General features: G+C 35.0%; 1 protein-coding gene across 3 annotated transcripts in view; it reads left to right on the forward strand.

The window, feature by feature from the left end:
• Positions 1-25912, forward strand: part of TRPM7 (transient receptor potential cation channel subfamily M member 7) — a 126813-nt gene that overhangs the window by 39610 nt on the left and 61291 nt on the right. For all 3 annotated transcript variants that reach the window (XM_039237105.1, XM_039237106.1, XM_039237107.1), the window contains exons 5-12: positions 2108-2321; positions 4545-4669; positions 6348-6519; positions 8131-8305; positions 9439-9562; positions 10667-10739; positions 12554-12654; positions 19492-19626. In XM_039237105.1, the coding sequence (XP_039093036.1) occupies positions 2108-2321; positions 4545-4669; positions 6348-6519; positions 8131-8305; positions 9439-9562; positions 10667-10739; positions 12554-12654; positions 19492-19626 (1119 nt within the window). The remainder of the gene's footprint in view (positions 1-2107; positions 2322-4544; positions 4670-6347; positions 6520-8130; positions 8306-9438; positions 9563-10666; positions 10740-12553; positions 12655-19491; positions 19627-25912) is intronic.

Consider the following 25912-nt stretch of genomic DNA (forward strand, 5'->3'; position numbering starts at 1 on the left):
ATCTCTTTTTATATGTTTATTTATTTGTTTTGAGAGAGAAGGAGAGAATGAGCAGGGTGGGACAGAGAGAGAGGGAGAGAGAGAATCTCAAGGAAGCTCTGTGCTTGACAGTCCCAGTGTGGGGCTCAAACTCACGAAGCGTGAGATCATGACCTGAGCTGAAATCAAGAGTTGGACGTTTAATGGACTGAGCCACCCAGGTGCCCCTTTCTATAAATTAATCTTACAGTAAACACTACAAAATGCATTTTAATATGTTAGTCCTTTTACTACTTTTGGACAGTGCAAGAACCTTTAGAATACTGTTTAACTGCATTTTTTCTTTCGTGACTTATGTGCTTTTGTTGGCATAATTTTAAACCCCCCAAACCTAATTATTACTCATTTAGATTACCAGCATCTTACCCCTTAGGTTGTTCTTTGTTCTGTCTGACTCCCTGCCTTGATGGGAAAAGCAGTGCTAACAGTAGATCCATCTCTCCAAATTTTCATATTCTTTTGGATCTGGATCCCAGTTTTTTGGCCTTGGTAGCTTTGTGATGCCTTCAGACATGTTATTTATGGGGCCCCTGGGTGGCTTAGTCATGTAAGTGCAGACTTTGGCTCAGGTCATGATCTTGCAAGTCTTAAGTTAAAGCCCTTTGTCAGACTCTTTGCTGATGGTGCAGAGCTTGCTTGGGATTTTCACTCTTTTCCTCTCTCTCTGCTCTTCCCCTACTTGCGCTTTCTTTCTCTAAATAAATAAATTTTAAAAATGTTACTTATCTTCTAGTTTCTCTATTCCTAGGGACAGAGTTAGTTCAAAACAGTCTAGTCTACTGTTGTCCAAAGTAGAATTCCTTACTTATTACTTAAATAATCTTTTTTAAAAATTTAACTTTAAGCTGTTTTCCAAACACTACTTTATGTACCCAAATATAATAATAACTTAAAACTAATGCAGGAAGACTTAGTATAGAACAAATCTTATTACATTCTCTAGAGTCTTCTCATTTTTGTAGAATTCTGATATTTTGGAATATTTTTCATTAGTATTTGAGCTCTGTAAAGCAATGGGCAATATATTGTTTTGCAAGAAACCTTTCGTAGAGATGATTAAAAATATTTTTCTTCTGGGACGTTTGGGTGGCTCAGTTGGTTAAGTGTCCAACTTGGGCTTAGGTCATGATCTTGTGATCTGTGAGTTTGAGCCCTGCATCAGGCTTTGTGCTGGCAGCTCGGAGCCTGGAGCCTGCTTTGGATTCTTTGTCTCCCTTTCTCTCTGCCTCTCCTCCACTTGTTCCTGTGTGTGTGTGTCTCTCTCTCTCTATCTCTCTCTCAAAAATAAATAAACAGTTTAAAAAAACCTTTTTTAATGTTTTTCTTCCAACATATGAATATTTCAGATTTCTTATGAGCTAAATCATACAGGTATATTAGAGAAAATGAATTAGAGTGGTAATGGCAAGTAAGTTAATGATACCACTTAAGACAAATATAATTTTCTTAACCTTTTAAATCAGAGTATGTTACAGCTTATTTTCTAGAGAATTTTTCAAAAATTAAACTTGTGAATCCATCTGAACACCTTGAAATATTGAGTGAAAAATATTTTTGTTATTTTATTGCATAATCAAAATTCTATTATAAATAGACTGGATCATTTGTATAACTTTCAAACAGATAATACAGTATTTATCTCTGTTAATAGCAAAAGTTGTAGAAGCTTCCATTTTTTTTTTCATTATTCTCTCTTTTTCCCTTTTCTCATCACCGTAGCTAGCCTTAGCAATTCCCACTACTGCAGATTCATCGTTATACCAAATCATTAAATACTGTGCATAGATAAAGGGTAATTGAGTGTATATAAATAGGAAGAGAAAAATATTTATGTTTTAAAGGTTAAAAATTAGAGTACTACTGCTTCTGTAGCTTACAGAATGATTTTCCAGCTTTAAAATAATTTGTTATTGTTTATTCCTAGGAGTGTTAAGTACATTAAAAGCACCCTACTAGACTACTTCATAACAATCTGATCTAAATAACATTTTTCTAAAGTTATATAATGTTGCATTATGAAACCAATGAACATATTCAGTTATTTTGTCCTTTTAAAAATCTTTTTTAGTATGTGAGACTATCATATGACACCAAACCTGAAGTCATTCTGCAACTTCTGCTTAAAGAATGGCAAATGGAATTACCCAAACTTGTTATCTCTGTGCATGGAGGCATGCAGAAATTTGAGCTTCACCCACGAATCAAGCAGCTGCTTGGCAAGGGTCTTATTAAAGCTGCAGTTACAACCGGAGCCTGGATTTTAACTGGAGGAGTAAACACAGGTAATATGATGATTATACCGATTTTATTTAGTGTGTTTATAAATGTTTCATAATACCAATTAGATATTTTAAACAATAGTTAACACCAAATATCAGCATATTCAGTTTTTCCTGTTAAATAATTTATATGGTTCTTAAAGATAAGTGGTAATTGTAGAAGTATTTGATTTTCACTTAGTCTTAAAAATAATAACTGTAGAGCAAGTATTGACAAACTTGTCAGTATGGTCCCATGTACCAAATACAACCCACTCGTTGTTTTTCTAAATAAAGATTTATTGGAATATAGCTACACTTACTTGTTTTTGAATTATCTGTAGTTACATTTGTGCTATAACAGCAGAGGTAAATAGTTGTGACAGAAACGGTTTACCTTGCAAACCCTAAAATGTTTATTATTTGACCTTTTACCAAAGAAGGTTGTTGACCCCTACTGTAGAGTCAGGTGTTATTCTTATCACTTTCTGACTACTGGCAAATTGATCCCAGAATGGCAATCCATTGCCTAGGCAGTGGTGAGAAGTAGCTTTCAAAATTAATTTTTAATATACTATGATTTTTCATTCCAAGTTTTTTATACCACATATATAGGTTAGATCTAAGAATGCTAAATTGACTTTAGTATCCGAAGTAAAATATAATTATTATTTAAATTAGTTTGCAGACATTTAACTCATTATCAGCAACTGGTTTTTGAATCTCATTGTTTGTCAGGCATTCTTTTGGATGCTGAAGATATATCATTCCACAAAACAAAGAGAATATTTACCTTTGTGGAGCTTGTATTCTAGCCGGGGAGATGCAAACAGATAACTAAATATGTTATTACATGTTAGATGATAAGTGCTATGGAGACACATGAAATGTAGAGGAGAGATGTTGAGGGACGATGGAGGGGGCTTCATTAATAAGGTGACATCTAAGTAGAAAATGAAGGAAATGAGGGAGCAAGATAAGAATAATGTGGCGCAGAGCATTTAAAAGAAAAGAAACTACTAGTTTGTTGGAAGAATGGTAAGAAGGGTTCAATGTAGATAAGTAGAATGAACAAGCAATCCTAGGTAATGAAGCTGGAAAGGTATAGGGGTGTGGTGGGTGATGAGATGGGGTGAGGCAGCGTAGAGTGGTGAATAGCAGGGGCAAAGGCACATCATTATATAAAGCCTTATAGGCCATTATGAGCACTTCCACATTTACTCTGAGTAAGAAAGGAAAGTTTGCAGAGAGTTGACAAGAACAAAGATCATTTGGATGATATTTTGAATATAGAATATGAACAGGCAAGGCAGCAGTTGGAAGACCAGTGAAGAGGCTATTTCCATATTCCAGTGAGGAATGAGATCTAATGCATTATAAAAATCAAATTGAGTGATGCATTAGTTTTCTAGGGCTGCCATAACAAAATACCATGGGCTGGGTGGCTTAAGCAAAATAAATTTTCTCACAGTTTTGGAGGTCCCAAGATGAAGATGTTAGCAGGTTTGGCTTCTCCTGAGGCCTCTCTCCTTGGCTTTTAGATGGCCACTTTCCCACTATGTCCTCTTCTCTGTGCAGTGTGCATTCCTGGTATCTCTTTCTGGGTCCAAAATTTCCTCTTCATAAAAGGAAACCAGACAGATTGGATTATGACCTCATTTTAAGTATATAACCTCTTTAAAGGACCTGTCTCCAAATACAGTCACATTCTCAGGTGCTGGGATTAGGATTTCAACATATAAATTTTGGGAAAGATACAGTTCAGCCCATAACAAGTGATAATGAGGAGTTATATGATCTTTGAATTATCTTCTCTACTTTTTCCCTTATTTTTGATTAGTTGGACAACTTTTGTAGTTGCTTGTTGTGTGTGTAGTGTGTGTTTTGCTTATGGTCCTGAGCCATACTCTTCATTTTTTTTTAGATGATGTGTAGAACAATAACAAAAAACTACAGTTACTTACATGAGGAATCTAAGAGAGGACTAGGCCTAACAACATGGTAAAAGTTACTTTTACGTGTGTTTTAGGCAGTTGTAGTGATTTGACATTGTGGGATTTTTTGTTTGTTTGTTTTCTTTTTGGTCCTTGTGTTTTCTTTCATCAGTTTGTCTTTTGGACCTCATTACTTTTTATCTTCTTTGTGTAAAGAAAAATATCACCAATATAGTGTTATAGATTGAGCACAGGATTATTCTGAAAACAATAACTACTTTCAAATAAAGTGAATGAAATTTTGTATGAATAGGTGTGGCAAAACATGTTGGTGATGCCCTCAAAGAACATGCTTCCAGATCATCTCGAAAGATTTGCACTATTGGAATAGCTCCATGGGGAGTGATTGAAAACAGAAATGATCTTGTTGGAAGAGATGTAAGAACAATTTTAAAAATTGTTTATATTTGAACTTATGTATATAAACAAAATTAGAGTAAGAATAGTGCAGGTCAACTTAAAACTATTCATGATCGTATTATACTTTTCAAATTATGTTTAAAAAGTATTTTCCTGAGGTGCCTGGGTGGCTGTCGGTTAAGTGTCTGACTTCGGGTTAGATCATGATATCATGGCTCATGGGTTATAGCCCCACACTGGGCTCCATGCTGACAGCTGGGAGCCTGGAGCCTGCTTTGAATTCTCCCTCTCTCTCCCCCTCTCTCCACCCCACCCCTGCTTGCACTCTCTTTCTCTTCCAAAAATAAACATTAAAAAAGTTTTTTAAAAAGTATTTTCTTGAGGTTTTCTTACCATCCTTTCAAAAATGCATTCATAGATATAAGTAATTGACATTATATTATTTTAAGGAAATTTTTTTAATGTTTACTACTTATTTTTTTTAGAGAGACAGGAGTTCGAGTTGGGGAGGGATGGAGAGAGAGGCACACACACAGAATCTGAAGCAGGCTCCAGGCTCCCAGCAGTCAGCACAGAGCCTGGCAGCGGAGCTCGAACCCATGAACGATGATATCATGACCTGAGCTGAAGTCACATGCTTTATAAACGACTGAGCCACCCAAATGGCCTGTATTATATTATTAGTACATTTTGGTTTCTGTCTTTTTTTATAACTCTCTCACACCTTTTCCAAATCATGCCAGTCTTTGAAATTAAATTTTTAATGACATTAAGAATTAATTTTATTGTCACTAAGAGTAGTAGTCATTTGCTAGTGTTTTATTTGAATAGGTTAAGGACGTGAATTGGTTATAAATATTTGTCAAAAACTACAAAAAAGTAATTACTGAATAATAATGATCACTTTCAAGTGTGATTATATTTGTAATATCAAATTTAAAGATTTTGCTTAGGGCTAGAAAAATAGCAATATGACATTTGATTGCTGTAATTCAGTGTCCTTTGTATATTGCACTTTATTCACTAATAATCTAACAGTTTACTCACACGACTTATTTACTTACTTATTTTTGGTTTCCTTTGCATGTGATAATAAAATAGTATATTCTAGGGGCGCCTGGGTGACTAGTTGGTTAAGTGTCTGACTCTTGGTTTTGGCTCAGGTCATCTCAAGGTTCATGGGTCCGAGCCCCATGTTGGGCTCTGTGCTGACAGGCTGGAGCCTACTTGGGGGACTTTCTCCCCCTGCTTTCTCTCTCTGCCTCTCCCCCCATCAAAACAAACTTTAAAAAAATTATATTCTGAAATGAGTCAAAATACAGTTGTATGGTTCAACCCATTATTGATTAATCTTCAGCTGGTTAAAAGCTTGTGCTTTTTCACTGGGTGTGGTATATAATTGATGAATCACTGAATTCTACTCCTGAAACAAATATTGCACTGTATGTTAACTAACTAGAATTTAAGTAAAAACTTGATGAAGAAGAAAAAAGTTTTGGGAGAAAAAAAACCATGAACTTAAAAAATAAAAAGCTTATGCTTTTTGACACCTTTTTTTTTTTTTACTTTTTCTGTGTGTTACTATATTGTAAATAGAATTTTACCTCTTACTTGCCTTTATAGATTATTTCAAAGTTTATTTTTTCTTTATATTATAATTAATACTGCCCACTAACTCGTGTTTGCTATTGTTTAGGTGGTTGCTCCTTACCAAACCTTGTTGAACCCTCTGAGCAAATTGAATGTTCTGAATAATCTACATTCCCATTTCATATTGGTGGATGATGGCACTGTTGGAAAGTATGGAGCAGAAGTCAGACTGAGAAGAGAACTTGAAAAAACTATTAATCAGCAAAGAATTCATGCTAGTAAGGGAATTTATAAGTTTGTTATTGTTGAAATCATTCTAGCCTATATTCTGCAAAGGTTCTAGAAAGGTTCTTTGGAGAGCTTATTTCCTTTTGTAGCAAGACAACATATGAAACAACCAAAATGACTGATCTTAGGCAAAATAGGAAGACTTAGGGAAAGAAGTCTGAGGACAAATAGGGTATTCACATATTGAGGCCAAAGCCACAAAGAGTCATTGGAAGCTTTGTTGCTATTGTAATCCCATAACAGCCTAAAGATCAGAAATATTCTTAATATATGATATATTTTAATACATGATTTGAAGTTCAAAATTGAAGAGGAAAAAAGGATACTTTATTGCAAAGTAAGAATCGTCTTGTTTAAATTTTATAGATTGAATAGGTATCACTCTTGGGTAGATATGTCTTAAAAATTGATATTCTTGACACTGGTCTTCCTTTCCAACCATGGTCATTCTTTCTGGCTCAACATCTAGATTTCTCTTTCAAAAAGATGAAGTTTTGTAGTCCTAGAACACCAAGAAGGTGGGCCCTGTGACAAAGTGAGATAGAAATATAAAATTATAGAAAGGTGCGTTCAGATGGATGCATATCCTCTCCTAAAATTCAGGGATGTTTTAGAATCCTACAGTTGTATGTATTGGGATTCTCTCACTGCATTGCAGGTTACTTTAAAAATAAAAATTGGCGGGGCGCCTGGGTGGCTTAGTCGGTTGAGCGTCCGACTTTCGCTCAGGTCATGATCTCGCGGTTCGTGGGTTCGGGCCCCGCGTCGGGCTCTGTGCTGACTGCCAGCTCAGAGCCTGGAGCCTGTTTCAGTCTGTGACTCCCTCTCTCTCTGACCCTCCCCTGCTCGCACTGTCTCTCTCTCTCTCCTAGAAATAAATAAAACACATTAAAAAAAAATAAAATAAAAATAAAAATTGGTATTCCTTACTAAATCTTTTCTGCTACCCTCAAAGAGATCTTGGAATGCTTTATCAGTTCCTTTTAAGTAGTCTTGACTCTGTCATAAACTTTTATGTTAATGTCTTACTGCATTTGAAATCAGAAATTCACATTTTAAAAATGAGTAAAAACAAATATACATTAGAAGTTCAACTCCTACAATATTAAAAAGGAAACTAGGAGTGTCTTGGCTTGCCCAGTTAGTGGAGCATACAACTCTTGATCTCAGGGTTGTGAGGTCAACCACCATGTTGTGTGTGGAGATTACTTAAAAATTTTTTTAAAAAATCTTTAAAAAAGCAAACTAAGAACAAATTGGTGTTATAAATTACTTGTCAAGAGTTCCACTTAGTGGAATATATGAAGTAAATTTTATTTTTCAGTGAATCTAAATTCTAGTGCATGCCTAATCATAGATGTATTATATTTTGTAATTTTTTCTTTTAGAACAGATTTTTTAAATTAATGAAAAAGTATTTTATTCAGTATTTAACTAACTTATGCAAGATTTGATATCATGTTGAATGAGTAAAGTGAAGTCAGCACAGTCTTATAAGAAATTATATTTTGGCTTATTTTTATTTTGGTTTTGATCCAGTAAAAAGTAAGATTAAATTACTGTATTTTGCCTGATATCTTATAATCTTTTACTTTGTTAAGGAATTGGACAAGGAGTCCCTGTGGTGGCACTTATATTTGAGGGTGGACCAAATGTCATCCTCACAGTTTTAGAATACCTTCAGGAAAGTCCTCCTGTTCCAGTCGTTGTTTGTGAAGGAACAGGCAGAGCTGCAGATCTGCTAGCATATATTCATAAACAAACAGAAGAAGGAGGGTAAGTGTGTGCTTACAAAAAGATTTTACTAACTATGTAAGTAAGCTTATGGTTTTCAAAATGTTGGATTCATTTCAGTATTTTATGAAAATGAAAATTTAAAGTTTTGTGCAGTACCCTTTAAGGTTTGAAGAAATGGCTTGTCTTACACATTATGGGAATGAATTAAAATATAATAGTCTTCATAGAGGACAATTTTGTAAGATCTGTCAAACATACAGAGGTATGTTTCTTTTCAGCCCTTTGTTCCATTAACTAGGAATTGTTTGTATACCTGTGCTTGTACACGTGTGAAATACATGACATTATAAAAGGTTACTCATAACAATGTTTTTTGTAAAATTAAAAGATTGGAACAGAATAGAATGTGTATCAAGAGGACTAGATAAATACATTATGGTATATCTGTATAACAGCATAGTTTGTGGCTCTTTTTTTTTTTTTTTAACAAATAGTTTATTGTCAAGTTGGTTTACATATAACACCCAGTGCTCATTCCCCCGAAGTGCCCTCCTCCATGCCCATCTCCCCCCTCCCTCCCACATCCATCAGTCCTCGGTTTGTTTCTCAGTATAGTTTGTGGCTCTTAAAGGTTGCTATCTGTACTAGATTTTGGAAGGTCACCAAAGTATATACATGGAAAAAGGAAAGCAGTTGAGATGGACCTGGGCAGATGAAGATCATGAGACACTTTCACTATGAATTTTCACTTTTATATTTTATAATGTTTTATGTCATTATATTTTTGAGCCATAAGATGTATTACCTGTAGAGAAAAAGAAAAATGTGAATGTGCTCGTGTTTAAGACATCTTGGTAAAGTATTGCTTAATACATAGTAGTATCTTAAAATTATCTTTATGTAGTATCTTATAAAATGTGAGTACTGATAGAGCAACACATGCCAAGTAAAACAATTAAAAATAATTCAAAGACAAAAATAACTCTCATTTTTGCCCCATATGACTTACAGTTGGGAGTCTCATGAAGGAGGGTTTTTCACTCCGGGTGAAGTACTTAATATTAATACAGTATGTTTAAAGGTCTTAACATAGATCCACCTCTACTTCATATTAGATTCTACAAATAATAGAAATTGAAATCAGTGAATTAAGTTGTTTCCTGTCACTCTAGCAATCTTCCTGATGCAGCAGAGCCTGATATTATTTCAACCATCAAAAAAACATTCAACTTTGGCCAAAGTGAAGCAGTTCATTTATTTCAAACACTGATGGAGTGCATGAAAAGAAAGGAACTTGTAAGTAGATTTCACCAGAATAACCTTTATTTCATTCAAAACACATTATAAATTGGTGGGATACTTTTGTTATTAATTTGGATCTAAAATTTTTAAATATTTTTTAAACATGTAAAGATGTCATTTATTGTTTTGTTCAAATGGAGGGATATCCTAAAACGATTACAGTTTTTATATGGTTTGAGACATATATTTTTATTTCTGTTTTAGGAAAAGTTTAATAACTAGGCCTCCACAAATTATATCTAGAGTCAAGGAAGAACTGTAAGGAATTGTTAATGGCTTCTCTAAAATATATCCGTAGGAGCTCCTGGCTGGCTTGGTCAGTAGAGCATGAAACTCTTGATCTCAGGGGTGTAAATTTGAGCCCGCATTGGGTCTAGAGATTACTGAAAAAGAAGCCTTAAAAAATGAAATATATTTAGAAAATATTTTATTTTACTCTGCTCAAATTAAAGATCAGCATTGCTTAATTTCATTCATCTAAACATGGGCTTAAGTTTTCAGAGGTAAAATTTTTAACTACTATAATAGGTAGATGATAACATGGTTTGATCTATTTCGTTTTATGCATTTCATTTTTGTACACAATAAAGTTAGTTGAGAAGAAAAATTTATATGGGGTTATAATAAATCTTTTACGAAAAATGTTATTAAATGAAAATCTTTCAAGTGGTGTTTCCCTTCAAATAATTTAGAGGCATTTCCAGTAAAAGGACTAAAGAAAACATTCCTCATTCAAGAACACATATATATATTACTTGAATTAAATGTTCATTCTGTAGAAAAAACATCAAGATTTACTCAGATACATAATCTCTAGTCTCAGGCCGTAAGTTGCTTATTGTAGTAAAAGACCTAATATAGGTCAAAAAGTGAATATAATGAAACTAAACATTTTGAGTATACTTGCCATTTTTATTTGGTAGATGAGAAAGTTTTTTAATTTTGATTGAGTTTTTTGGTTGAAATGAAGTTATTTCTGAACAAAACCCCAAAAAACTATATCTCGCATGTGGTTTGAAATTACTTTCTGTTTTATATATCTTATGCCTTAGCTTTGAAGTATAAAGGCATAATAATTATGAATTGATCTTTAAATAGATCACGGTTTTCCATATTGGATCAGATGAACATCAAGATATAGATGTAGCAATACTTACTGCATTACTTAAAGGTAAGATTTAAATTTTTTTATTTGTAAGATTTTATTCATAGCTTATTTATATAAGCTAGGATTTTTTAATTTGGCTAAATGGAAAATTTTCAATATTCTTTGTGAAAGACACAATGCTAGCTTTCTTTGACAGCAAATGAGCTTTTAGCTTTTGTTTTTATCTTGTAGAAAGTTTAAAAATTTTTTCATTTTTAACAAGGTTTATGCCACCAGACCCATTTGATTATCCTATTAATAATGTGTCACAGTTTTAATTGGCTGAAAAATAAATGTTTAAAGGCAATAAGGTGTTGCTTGATAGAAATTAAAACATTCTTAAACATGCTGTTTTCATTCTGAAAGGAAGTTTGGAAAGAAAACTAGTGGTATCTTTGAGGACTAAAGAGTTAATAAACATCACATTGAACTGTTGTCCTCTCAGTTATCTTGCCAAAGACATCCAATGGATAAAACAAACAGAATTACAGTGAAAACTCTTTCTAAAAATTAGAAGCTAAAACTGTCTCATCTGGGTTGGTACTTGAAATTCCCAAGTATGCAGTGAAGTGGCAAGAGCAAAGCAAGAGAGCTAATCATTCATAAGAATTTCCCAAATATTAGACCATAATAAATTGCCAATAGATTAAACATTTTAAAAATACTGTAGTAAAATATAATCTATTTACATCTTGGGAAAAAGATATAATAAGTAATAGGAAATCCAGAAACCATAAAAGGAAAGATCAATAAATGGGATTGCCTACAAATAAAAAATAAAAAGAGAACTCCTCATATTTGCCATATAGTTTGAGCCCACATTGGGTGGGCTATTTGTGCTCGCCATTGTGTTTTAGTGATTTACGTTCTTTATCATTTAATTTTATAACAACCTAAAACGCAGATTTCCTATTATTTCCTCATTTTATAGATGAGGAAATTCAGGAATAGGAATGTGGAGGAACCACAAAGAGTTGTTATAAATTAATAGTAAGATGATGAGTACCTCATGGGAAAATGAGTCTGAATTTATGCAAAAATGTTAGCAGAGTAATATAAATGCTTGGGGAAAATGTGGAAAGCTGGTCAATATTATAATTAAAACAAAGTAAATCTTAATAAAAGAAGTGTTTTACTCTCCTACTAGGTATTCTTAATACATTGATAGGTTTTATAACCTTTCTGGAACATATTTTGGCAATATGTTAAAAGTTTTAAAGTATGTATTCTTCCCAGCATTTTGGCTTCTACAGAGTCATCCTATTTAAATAAGCATGTACCTAAAAATATGTTTACCAAAAAATTCAAAATTACCTTAATCCCCACTAGTGTGTTTGTTCACCTTTAGTTCACCTTTAAAAGTATTATTATTAATATGTATATAAGGTTAATCTGTCTGTACTGTTATATGGAACTAAGGTATGATATTAAGACACATAAAGCAGGCTACTGAATACTTTGTATGGTAAGATACACTTTTGTATAAACAAGTAAAAGTATATGTATTAATTTATATATGTGCAGGAAAGCACCTATAAGGATATGTTTCATAATCTTAACACAGTACTATCTCTGTGATAGAAACAGGTCATTTTTGTTTTATTCTTGTTGCATTCTGAATTGTTTGCAATAAATGAAACTGTGTGTTTTCTATAGTTGGAAAATAAAAGTTCTCAGCCCTGGAGGTAACCTTATCTCTGAGACTGGCTACCTCTGAACAGTGGCTGACATGAACTGTGTAAGTTAATTAAAAGGCAATGGGAAGAGTTCATTAAGTGTTCACATTTTAATGGAGGTAAATTAATTGAACTTATCAATTGTTCTCTTTATTCACTTAGGTACTAATGCATCTGCATTTGACCAGCTTATCCTTACACTGGCGTGGGATAGAGTTGACATTGCCAAAAATCATGTGTTTGTTTATGGACAGCAGTGGCTGGTATGTAAATTTATATACAGTGTAATTCGGTTAAACTGCGTAATAACAAAGTGTTTGCTAGAAATGTGATCTGACTTGATATTTTACCTGTCTCTCAAAAAAGCAAGACTGGTTTAGCTAAACATTTCTACAACATGCAGATCCATTTAGGATTTCATAAGTTCTGTTTTGCTCATGTTAAGACCTTCTTTCTTACAGGGTATAGATCTCTAAAAATCCTAGAACTGAAAGAAGTCTTAGAAATAGTGCCCTTATACATCTTTGCTTACTAGGGATATCGGCCTGTAATTTTCTTGTGTTGTTAGGATAATGCTAGCCTCATAGAATGAGTTTGCAAGAGTTCCCTCTTTATTTTTTGGAAGAAATTAAGAAGGATTTGATTGTTGGTAGAATTCACCAGAAAGCTGACTGGTCCTGCTCTTCTGTTTGTTGTTAGGTGGGTTTTTTTGTTTTTTCTAAAAAAAATTTTTTTAATGTTTATTTATTTTCGAGAGACAGAGTATGAGCAGGGGAAGGGCAGAGAGAGAGGGAGACACAGAATCCGAAGCAGCAGCAGGCCCTGAGCTGTTAGCACAGAGCCGTTGCGGGGCCCGAACCCATGAGCCGTGAGATCATGACCTGAGCTGAAGTCTGATGCCCAACTGACTGAGCCACCCAGGCACCCCTGTTGTTAGTTTTTTGTTTACTGATTCAGTCTCTTCACTAGTAATTGGTCTGTTCAGATTTTTCATTTCATCATCATCCAGCCTTGGGAGGTTTAATTTTCCCATTTCTTCTAGGTTGTCCAATTTTTTAGTGTGTAATTGTTCATAGTAGTCTCTTAGATTCATTTATATTTCTCTGTTATCAGTTATAGCATCTCCTATTTTCTGATTTTGAGTCCTCTTTTTTTTTTTCTTTTTGATGAGTCTAGCCAAAGTTTTCTCAACTTTTTGTTTATCTTTTCAAAGAACTAGCTCTTATATTTCATTGATCTTCTCTAGTATGGTTTTAGTTTCTGTTTCATTATTTCTATTCTAATCAGAAGTTTCTTGAGGTAGGCATCTATGGCTATCACCTTTCTTCTAAGAATTGCTTTTGTTGCATTCTACAAATGATGGTTTGTTACATTTCAAATTTTATTTGTCTCAAGGTATTTTTTTTTGTTTCTCTTTGACTTATTCATTGTTCGGTAGCATGTTGCTTAATCCTCACATTTTTAAATTTCCCCATTTTTTTCATGTAATTAATTTCTAATTTCATACATTGTTGGAAAGATGCTTCTTGATACCAGTCCTCATAATTGTATTAAAACTTCTTTTATGGCCTAACATATTATCGATCTTAGAAAATATTCCATGTGCACTTGACATATGTGTTCTGTCACTTTTGGATGGGATGTGCTGTATATATCTATTAAGTCTTTGAAGGCCAGTTGTTTTAATTGATTTTTTGTCTGGATGATCTATCCATTGATACAAGGGGGGTGTATTAAAGTATCCTACCATTGTTGTATTGCTGTCTCTTTATCCCTTGTGTCTATAATATTTGTGTTACATATTTAGGTTCTCCTATGTTATATATATTTATATAATAATTTATATATTTATATATAAATGTTATATCTTCTTGTGGACTGACCCCTTAATTATTATTATTGACCCTTTTTTATCTTTTATTACAGTCTTTGTTTTAAAATCTGAGATAAGTATACCTATTTTATCTCTCTTTTGGTTTCCATTTGCATGGAATATCTTAATTCTGCCCCTTCACTTTTAGTGTATGACTTTACATCTAAATTGAGTCTCTTATAGACCTAATACAGATAGTGAGTCTTGTTTTTTGTTTTTTTAATCCATTCAACCACTCTGTGCATTTTGATTGGAACATTTAGTCCATTTACGTTTAAAGTAATTATTATAGATAAGTACTTATTGCCATTTTGTTCATTGTTTTCTGGCTTGACAGATGAATGAATAAGGTAATTGTGTATCTATACATGGAATATTATTTAGCCATAAGAAAGAATGAAATCTTGCCTTTGCAGCAACATAGATGGATCTTGAGATCATTATGCTAGGTGAAATATAAATACCATATGATCTCTTTTATATGTGGAATTAAAAAAGAAAAATCAAGCTGATGGATTGGTGGTTGCTAGGGGTGGGGAGAGGGAGTGGGAAAAAATGGGTGAAGGGGGTCAAAAGATTAAAAAAGAAAGAAAAAATAACCCTGTATGTACAAGAGAATTCAATACAGTGTTATCTCAGATGATTAGTTAGACCAGTTCCTTCAGTGGTCTTTCCCATCTTAACCAAATGGCAACAACCTTTTCCCAGTTTTTGAGATAAGAAGCCTTAGTGTCATTTTTTACTCTTCTTTTTTTCATATATTCCAGTTCAATAACATTTGTAAATATTTTCAGATCTACTTTAAGATATGCAATTTTTTTTATTATCCTGGTTCAATCTACTGTCACTCTTCTTTATTGTTTTAGTAGCATCCTGCTTATTTCTTTACCCTCATTCTTCCTCTCCTATTACATACAAGATAGATCACATCACATTTATGCAGAGAACAGTCCAGAGCCCTTATGATGGCCTACATGGCTTCACATCATTGGCCCCATCACTGCCTCTCTTATTTTACATGTACCACTATTCCCTTTGCACTCTTTTATGTAGCCATATTGGACTTCTTACTGTTTTTAAAACATACCAAGAATGTTCCTGTCTTTATACTTGCTGTTTTCTTGGTTTGGAACAGTATTCTTGCTTCCTTTTTCTGGTTTCCTTTTTTTTTTTTTTAAGTTTTATTTATTTAAGTCATTTCTACACCCAATGTGGCTCAAACTCACAGCCCCAAGATTAAGAGTTGCATCTTTTTCTGGATTCTAACCAAGCATCTTCTCAGTTAGACTTTTTACTGTCCACTCTATTTTAATAGAAGTCCCCTATGACAGCATTTTCTGTGTTCTTCTCTTTGATTTTTTTTTTCTCTAGCATTTATTACTGAGAAATCATATATCTCAGCTATTTATTTCTTTCTCTACTCCTGGAAAATAAATTTTGTAGAAGAAAGAATATTTTTGTTTATCTTCTGTATTCACAGCCTGACACATAGTAAATGCTTGATAAATTTTTGTTATATGTCTGAATCAATAGGAAATTTGGCAAATTAAATGTTCATCTCCACCTAGCCTTTACAGAGGATGAGCTGAATCTTTCCTATCTATGGAATGTAAACATCAAAGTGTAGAAACGTAGGCACAGCGTGAACTTTATTGTAGCAATTTTTGTTTTTGAATATACACACATTCAGGCATATCTACATGTATTATGTGGTCATAGAACCTTTCTGGAAACTGTTACTATGGGATATGTTTGTATAGAGTTGGGGGACAGAAGAAAAAGTTTCATTTTATACCATTTTTGGTATTTGATGTTTTTTTTTAAACCATGGAGATGTATTTCCTATAAATAATAAAAAAGAATATTTAGTCACTTCCATTCTTACAGGACTTCAGAGGGAGAAATTAATGTTGATCAGTTTTGTGGTAAAACTCTAAAAGTAAACCAACCTTTTAGTTCCTTGAATAGCTTCATTTAATTTTTTATCTCCTCAAATGTAAAGACTTGGAAAAAGCCTTCATCTTCTGTATATATGTGATTTATCTCATGGATTTGTTAAACACAGTGTTATCTATTTGATTTTGTGCTTTCCTTCATACTAGAGTTTGCAGCACAATTGTTTTTACAGTTTTTCCTTTTCATTGTTAAGAGTTATGCATTGAGTATATGAAGAAATGTGGAACAAAGCAGATACTTTTTCTTTAACTAAACCTTTTTTTTCTCAGGTGTGGAAATTTTGTCAGGCTTTATTCTTTTGGGCAATGGTTATAAACTCAATTCAGATAGAACTCTTTTTTAAAATGTAAGTTTCGGGGCGCCTGGGTGGCTTAGTCGGTTAAGCGTCCGACTTTCGCTCAGGTCATGATCTCGCGGTTCGTGGGTTCGAGCCCCGCGTCGGGCTCTGTGCTGACTGCCAGCTCAGAGCCTGGAGCCTATTTCAGTCTGTGACTCCCTCTCTCTCTGACCCTCCCCTGCTCACGCTGTCTCTCTCTCTCTCCTAGAAATAAAATAAAAAACATTAAAAAATAAATAAATAAATAAAATGTAAGTTTCGTTATGCCCTTCTTATGATATGAAAATAAAATTTCATCAAGTACTTAATATACAAATAAAAAATATTGGGAAGCTTGGGTGGCTCAGTCATTTAAGCATCCAACTCTTGGTTTTGGCTCAGGTCATGATCTCTTGGTTCATGAGATTGAACCTTGTATCAAGGCTCTGAGCTGGCATTGCAGAGCCTATTTGGGATTCTCTCTCTGCCCCTCCCCTGCTTGTGCTCTGTTTCTCTCTTTCTCAAAATAAATAATTAAAGAAAAAAGAACAATATAATGCCCTATTGTGATAAAGACAAAGTCATTTATAATAAAAATAGTTATTTCAATTGTGTTGATACTCAAGAATGGAAACCTATAAATGCCGTAATAAGTAATTATATGCTTGCATTTATTTTATATAGAATCAGTGTAAAATGCACTTGTGAGTATACAGTAACACAGAAATGTGGTAATTTAAATTCCATGGGGAGCAGAAAAATACTCATTGACAAGTACAGGACAAGGAAAGGGCAAGAAGAGAAACAAATAGGAATTAGAATAAAAGTAGTTAGAATAAGTAATAACATATGAGAATTACTTATATGTGATAAGAAAGAATCCTGAAATAAGAATAGCATGCCTTGATAAATCAGTGGCTATTAATAGGAGAAACTGAATACATTTTACAGTGCAGTTAATTAGTTTAGACTTATTTTTAAGTGGAGTGTCAAAATATTCCCCTTGTTATGACATAAAACTGAGTGATAAAAAATACTGCAGAAAACGGGTGCCTGGGTGGCTCAGTTGGTTGACCATCCTGTTCTTGATTTCCGCTCAGGTCATGATCTCTTGGTACATGGGATCAAGCCCCATGTTGGGTTCTGTGCTAATGGCCTGGAACCTGCTTGGAATTCTCTCTTTTACTCTCTCTCTGCCCCTCTTTCGCCTGTGCACTTACTGTTTCAAAATAAATAAATATACTTAAAAATGCAGAAAACAGATCTTTTTTTTTTTTCAATGTTTTATTTATTTCTAGGAGAGAGAGAGAGAGAGAGACAGCGTGAGCAGGGGAGGGTCAGAGAGAGAGGGAGTCACAGACTGAAACAGGCTCCAGGCTCAGAGCTGGCAGTCAGCACAGAGCCCGACGCGGGGCTCGAACCCACGAACCGCGAGATCATGACCTAAGCGAAAGTGGGACGCTTAACCAACTAAGCCACCCAGATGCCCCCAGAAAACAGATCTTCTATGTTGAAATCCCATCATGTATAAGGTGTGCATTTAGTCTGTATCCTTAAAAAGTTCTTGGTGACTAGATCCTTTGCTAAGAGATGGAAATAGAGGATAGATTGGAGAAAGAAATGGTAATAGAAGCTGTTGTAGAGAAGTTGTACATTTATCTTGTAAACTTCTGCAGGCAGAATCAGAATAAGATTGAAAGTCAACAGGTTAAAAAAACCCAGCCAATCATTTTGGTATTGATTTCCCCCACAAAGTTTTATTTTATCATATGGTACCAAAATATAAAAAATGTACAGAAGCAATAATATGAGGTATTTAAAATATCTTAATATACATATAAAATACAGTAATGTTAAATACATTAATATTAAATATATTAGTATTCTGTTAACAGAATACCCTTTATGGGGAGCCTGGTGGCTCAGTCTTTAACCGTCTGACTTTGGCTCAGGTCATGATCTCTTGGTTTGTGGTTTCAAGCCCCTGTCACACTCTGTGCTGGCAGCTCAGAGCCTGGACTCTGCTTTGGATTCTGTGTCTCCCTTTCTCTCTGTTCCTCCCTTGCTTCTACTCTGTCTCTCTCTCAAAAATAAATAAAAGATTAAAAAATTTTTTAATAAAATGAAATACCCTGTTATTAATGATACTTAATGAAATTTCTATATTTGTGTCTCCACTAATTTAACAGCATTTGATTCAGAGTCTGTTGAAGTCTATAAAGAGTCCCTAAAAACTTCAAAGGGACAGCTTAAAAATACTGACTGACATACATGTTTACATTGAACTCAGATGGCAGAGATTGTATTGCTATTAGGAGTTGTAATTTTTCTCTAGTGGTGAATAATTTCTGTTAAAGTTCTAAAGAAAATTACCATCTTATGTAACTTATATGGTGTTATATTTTTGGAGACTTCTTTGCAGAATAAACCATGACAATACTTTGTGTTTATATGTAAAGCAGAATTATTGCATTTTCACTCATGAACATCCAGCAGAATGAGAAAGTATATAAGATATGGTACATTCCTTTCTGAGTGAAATTGTCTAGCATAATGCATGACATCTGATATCCTTTGAATGTTAGTAATGGCCCCCAGTTAGTGAAATGATCCCTCCAAAAAAACCATTCCTAAACATTGAGAACCATTGCTCTAAGATGTTTTTCCCCCCAAATTTACTTGATGATGGATTCTTTCTTGTTTTTTCCCCCCACTATGTTAACACTTCATTCCTACAGAAATAGTGCTTATGGAATGTTCTTTGGGGAATGCTACTATAGAGAGGTCTTTTCTTCTATTCCCTTTATACCTTAAGTTCTAGCCTTTTATTGTTTTGCATCTTTTAAATTTTGTTCCAGAACTGTTCAGGAACAAATAAGTATAAATCCTAGGACTTGCACTGTGAATTATTTGCATAGAGTGTGTAAAATATATTCATTAATTTTGATATTTTAGGTTGGATCCTTGGAACAAGCTATGCTTGATGCTCTTGTAATGGATAGAGTTGCATTTGTAAAACTACTTATTGAAAATGGAGTAAGCATGCATAAATTCCTTACCATTCCTAGACTGGAAGAACTTTATAACACAGTAAGTATGTGTTCAACTTCTTTGTTGACTAAACTTTATTATCTTTGGGAAGTATTATTTTACCTAAACATATCCAATTCTGTTGCTAAAATCTTTAATGATTTTCTTGGTTACTTGGAAAAATTACATCCAGTCTTAATGTGCATTGGTTATATGACAACCTGAAACTGTTTCCTTGATTCTGGAGATCTTCTCTGCCAATCGTAGCCACACAGGGAAAAGGTAAAATGTTAACAAGCCTGTCTCCCTTTCCTTATCCTCACCCCTTTTTAAAACCCTAGTATCAGCTTCTTAATTACAGAGTAATTGTATTTTCTTCTTTTTGTTTTTGCTCCGTGGTCATTTGTTACACCAAATTTTTATTGATGCCTTTTTGTAATAAATTACAAAAAATTTTGGTTTTTTTGTTTATCCTTTTTGGTTTTCTTTTTTAATGTTTTATTTCTGAGAGAGAGAGAAGAGAGACAGCATGAGTAGGGGAGGGTCAGAATCTGAAACAGGCTGCAGGCTCTGAGCTGGCAGTCTGCACAGAGCCCGATGCAGGGCCCGAACCCACAAACTGTGAGATCATGACCTGAGCCGAAGTCAGAGGCTTAACCGACTGAGCCACCCAGGTACCCCCCTTTTTGTTTTTCCTATTTTTGACCTTGTGGTGTCCCCCTTTGAGCTTAGGTGCCATTTTTCATTGTTTTCTAAAGAGCCCCTGAAAAGTATTCCCCTTACAAAACTTTTCTCATTTCATTTCAGATTTCACATGTCTAGCATTGTAGAGATGCTACATCATTGTAGAAATGTAAATACTGCCCATCTTACTGGTTTTCCATGTGACCAACTTCAAATGAACTATACTTTGAAGTGCACTATTACCAAATCCTAGCTTTCTAAATTTGACTTTTCTGCAAACCTGTCTGTTCATTCATCAGATTCTACCTATTTATCTCCATCTTTTCATACCTAATGTCTTTGTACTCTGTCTTTATAGCAGTCATACTACTTAGTAATCTAATCTTATTATCCTTTTTCAAATTAGTTCTTTTTTTTAGACCTGTACATTTCAGAAGGATTTCTTTTTTTTTTTTAATGTTTTATTTATTTTTGAGAGAGAGAGAGAGAGACAGCATTTTTAAAATCTATCAAAAAATTTTAAACTGGAGAAAGACATGGTAAAAAACATGATTGTAAGATTAATTAGCTTAAGGAACTTATTTGAGGGGCGCCTCAATAAGGTGGGGGTGGGGAGTTAAAATGGTGGAGTAGTAAAGAGACCCTGGGCTTGTCTTGTCCCTCAAACATAGCTAGATCAACATCAAGCCATTTGGGGGAGGATTAACAGAACAATCTGAATAATTTGAGGGAGAGAACACGGCAGGTACATGGTATGGAGAGGTGAATTGGAGAAGAGAAGAGCTGTGGTGCTTCACAGGGGAGGGAGCTTTTTTCCCAGGGAGGAGAAAGGGAGAGAGCAGTGCCTTGGGTTTGCACGAGAAGGCACTCCCTGTGAAAGCATCTAGAGAGAAAGAGTAAAAACATGCACAGAGGACTACACAAGAAAACTGTTCCCCAGAACTACTAAAGGGGGAAAAAGAAGAGGGTTTCATTACTGCCAGTTGTTTATAAACAGTGGAACACAGAGTCTGCAGTTTCAGAGGTCAGCCCCTGGTGTTACTTCAGTGAGGAAGCAGGGCGGAAACATGGGAGCAGGCTGCCTAGTTTGAGGATCCCCTGGGTCGCATGGGGAGAAGCAGTTCCCCTCCTTGGAGTGTGTTTGTTAGAGGCAATTTGGCCTCTCCACAAGCCAAAGACCCATTGGGCGCCATCAAGCTGTATAGGAACAGAGGTGCGGCTTGAGGACAGCAAACCCTAGCACCAGCTGTGTATTGTGATTTACCATAAACTAGAGCTGGTGCCGGTGTTCTGTGGCGTGACCATTTTCCAGGACAAGCTGGCCCCAGACACAGCACAGCAAGACCCTCCCCCAGAGGATGGCTTCGGGTCAAAGCTGTAAGGGTTTCTGAAATGTGGGGTTTTAAAACACAGCCATGCCTGAAGTAAGTTGGACGGACGCTCAACCGACTGAGCATCCCAGGCAGCCCTTTTATTGTTTTATTTTTTATTTAGATATTATTTCTCTTTATCCTTTCAAGCTTCTCATAAGAAACAGATCAAAACACAGCTTGTTTTGATAACAACATAAAGGATCTAGCTTCCTTTATGTGACTTTTTTTTTACTTTTTAAATTTTTATTTGATTCTATTATTATCACTACTGTGTTTTGTCATCTAAAATAACAAGATAGAGGAATTCACCTCAGAAGAAAGAACAGGAAGAAATGACAGCTAGGGATTTAATCAAGGCAGATAAAGTAAGATGTCTGAACTAGAATTTAGGGGTATTTGGTTGGCTCAGTTGGTTAAACGTCCAGCTTCAGCTCAGGTCATGATCTTGTGGTCCATGAGTTCAAGCCCCATGTCAGGTTCTTGTGGTGACAGCTAAGAGCCTGGAACCTGCTTTGGATTCTCTGTCTTCCTCTCTCTCTGCCCCTCCCTCCTTTCATTCTGTCTGTCTCTCAAAAATAGGGGCACCTGGGTGGCTCAAGTCGGTTGAGTGTCCAACTTCAGCTCAGGTCACGGTCACACAGTTTGTGGGTTCAAGCCCTGCATCAGGCTCTGTGCTGATGGCTAGCTCGGAGCCTGGAGCCTGCTTCGGTTTCTGTATCTCCCTCTCTCTCTGACCCTCCCCTGCTACACAGGCTGAAATTAAAAATGCTATAGCCAAGGGGTGCTTGGGTGGCTTAGTCAGTTAAGCATCTGACTCTTGATTTCGGCTCAGGTCTTGATCTCATGGATTGTGGGATTGAGCCCTGTGTTGTGCTGTGCGCGAACAGCATGAAGCCTGCTTGGGATTCTCTATCTCCCGCTCTCTGTCCCTCCCTTGCTTGCTCATGTGCTCTCTTCCTCTCTCAAAATAAATAAATAAATGTTTTAAAAACTGCAATAACCAATATGCAAACCCAAACAGAGGCCATAAAAATGACAATGGACAAGGCAGAGAGGTGAATTAGTGATACAGAAGATAAAATTATGGAAAACAGTGAAACTGAAAAGAAGAGGGAAACAATGGTCCGAGATTGTGAAGGCAGAGTTAGGGAACTCAGCAACTTATTAGATGTAGTAACGTTTGTATCCTAGGAGTCCCAGAAGATGAAGAGAGAGCAAAAGGGGCAGAAAGTTTATATGAGCAAATTATAGCTGAAAACTTCCCCTAATCTGAGGAAGGACACAGACATCAAAATCCAAGAAGCATAGAGAACCCCCATTAAATTCAACAAAAGCCAGCCATTGTCAAGACATATCATAGTCAAATTCACAAAATACACAAGGAAAGAATCCTGAAAGCAGCATGGGAAAAAAAGTCCGTAACCTACAGGAGAAAACAGATCAGGTTCACAACAGATCTAGCCACAAAATTTAGCAGGCTAGAAAGGAGTGACCAGGTATTTTCAACATGCTGAATCTGAAAAACACACAGCCAAGAAAACTATATCCAACAAAACTGTCATTCGGAATAGAAGGAGAGATAAGGAGTCTCCCAGACAAAAACTGAGTGAGTTTGTGACCATTAAACCAGCCCTACAGAAAATTTTAAGGGAGAATTCTTCGAGTGGAGGGGGGGCGCAGGGGAGGCTAAAAGCAACAAAGAGTAGAAAGGACCAGAGAGCATCACCGAAAACACCAACTCTACAGGTAACATAATGAGACTAAATTCATATTATAATATAATATAAATTCATATTTCCATAATTTTATCTTCTGTATCACTTTCAGTGATTCTTTCAGTAATCACTCTGAATGTAAATGGACTAAATTCTCTGGAAAATCAGAAGACCTGTGGTATCAGAATGGATAAAAAAACAAGACGCATGTATATGCTGCCTACAGGAGACTCATTTTAGGCCTAAAGATACCTGCAGATTGAAAATGAGGAGATGGAGAACTGTATCATGCTAAAGAAAGCCAGAGTATTCATAATTATATCTGACAAATACACTTTAAAACAAAGACTGTAAAGGAGATGAAGAAGGGCATTATATCATAATTAAGGGGTCTATCCATTAAGAAGATCCAATAGTTATAAATATTTATGATCCCAACTTAGTAGTACCCAAAGTATATCAATCACAAATTTATAACAAAGAAACTCATTGATAATAATATAATAATAGTTAGGGCCTCTAACATCCCATATACAGCAATGGTCAGGTCATCTATGCAGAAAATCAATAAGGAAACACAGGCTTTAAATGATACTGGACTGCATGGACTCACCAGACATATTCAGAGTATTTCATCCTAAAGTAGCAGAATATACATTCTTTCTGAGTGCACATGGAATATTCTCCAGAATAGACCACATATTAGGTCACAAATCAGCCCTCATCAAGTACAAAAAGATTGAGATCATATCATGCATGTTTTCAGATCACAATGCTATGAAACTTGAAGTAAACCATGTGAAAAAATTTGGAAAGCCTTCAAATACATGGAGGTTAAAGAACATCTACTAAAGAATGAATAGGTTAACCAGGAAATTAAAGAAGACATTTTGAAAAATACCTGGAATCAAATGAAAATAAAAATCTGACGGTCCAAAACTTTTGGCATGCAGCATACGCAGTCCTAAAAGGGAAGTATATTGCAATTCAGGCCTACCTCAAGAAGCAGGAAAGGCCCTGAATACACAACCTAACCTACACCTTAAGGAACTAGAAAAGGAACAGCTTATAAATAAAGCCAAAGAGAGGAAATAATAAAGATTAGAGCAGAAATAAGTGATATAGAAACAAACACAAAAAAACAGATCAACAAAACTAAGAGCTGGTTCTTTGAAAGAATTAACAAAATTCATAAACCCTTAGCCAGACTTACCAAAAAGAAAAGATAAAGGACCCAAATAGATAAAATCATGAGGGAAAGAGATCATAGTCAACACCACAGGAATACACTTATAAGAGAATATTATGAAAATGATATGCCAACAAACTGGGCAATCTGGAAGAAGTGGACAAATTCCTAGACACTCACAAATTACCATAACTGAAACAGAAATAGAAAATTTGAACAGACCCATAGCCAGCAAAGAAATTGAATCAGTAATCAAAAATCTCCCAACAAATGAGTCCCAGGACAGATGGCTTCCCATGATAATTCTATCAGACATTTAAAGAAGAGTTAATACCTAGTCTTCTCAAAGTGTTCCAAAAAAATAGAAATGGAAGGAAAACTTCCAAACTAATTCTCTGAAGCCAGCATTACCTTGATTCTAAAATCAAGACCTCACTAAAAAGGAAAATTAAGGCAATGCTGTGATGAACCTGGATGTAAACATTCTCAACAAAATACTAGCAAATTGTAAAAACAAAAACAAAAGAACCCCCAAACAAGCAAATCTAATCCAACAGTACATAAAAAGAATTATCCACTGCGATCAAATGGGATTTATCCCTGGTCTGCAGGGGTAGTTCAGTGTTAGCAAATCAACCACCGTGATACACTGCATCAATTTAAAAAAAAAAAGGATAAGAACCATATGAACCTGTCAACAGATGCAGAAAAAGCATCTGACAAAATACAGCATCCATTCTTGTTAAAACTAAGTAGGTATAGATGGATTATCATACAGGCCGTATACAAAAGATCGAGAGCTAATATCATCCTCATTGGGGAAAACAGAGGTTTTCCTCTCTGGTCCAGAACAAGAGAGGGATGTCCATTCTCATCATTACTATTTAATATAGTACTAGAAATTGTAGCCTCAGCAGCCACACAACAAAAATGAAAGGCATCCAAATTGGCAAGGAAGAAGTCAAACTTTTCACTGTTGGCAGACGATGTGCTACTCTGTGTAGAAAACCCAAAACACTCCACCAAAAAATTGGTAGAATTAACACATGAATTCAGCATAGTTGCAGGATATAAAGTCAATATGCAGAAAACCGTTGCATTTCTATACACCAATAACAAAGCAGCAGAAAATGAAATCAAGGAATTGATCCCATTCGCAGTTGTACCAAAAACAATAAGATACCTAGGTATAAACCTAAGGAAGTAAAAGATCTGTACTCTGAAAGCTATAGAACACTTATGAAAGAAATTGAAGAGGACACAAAGAAATGGAAAAGCATTCTTTGCTCATGGATTGGAAGAACAAACAGTGTTAAAATGTCTATACTACCCAAAGCAATCTTCATATTTAATGCAGCCCCCATCAAAATACCACCAGCATTTTT

This window comes from Hyaena hyaena, unplaced genomic scaffold, assembly GCF_003009895.1.
Source record: "Hyaena hyaena isolate Hyena2069 unplaced genomic scaffold, ASM300989v1 scaffold_120, whole genome shotgun sequence".
Classification (NCBI taxonomy): Eukaryota; Metazoa; Chordata; class Mammalia; order Carnivora; family Hyaenidae; genus Hyaena; species Hyaena hyaena.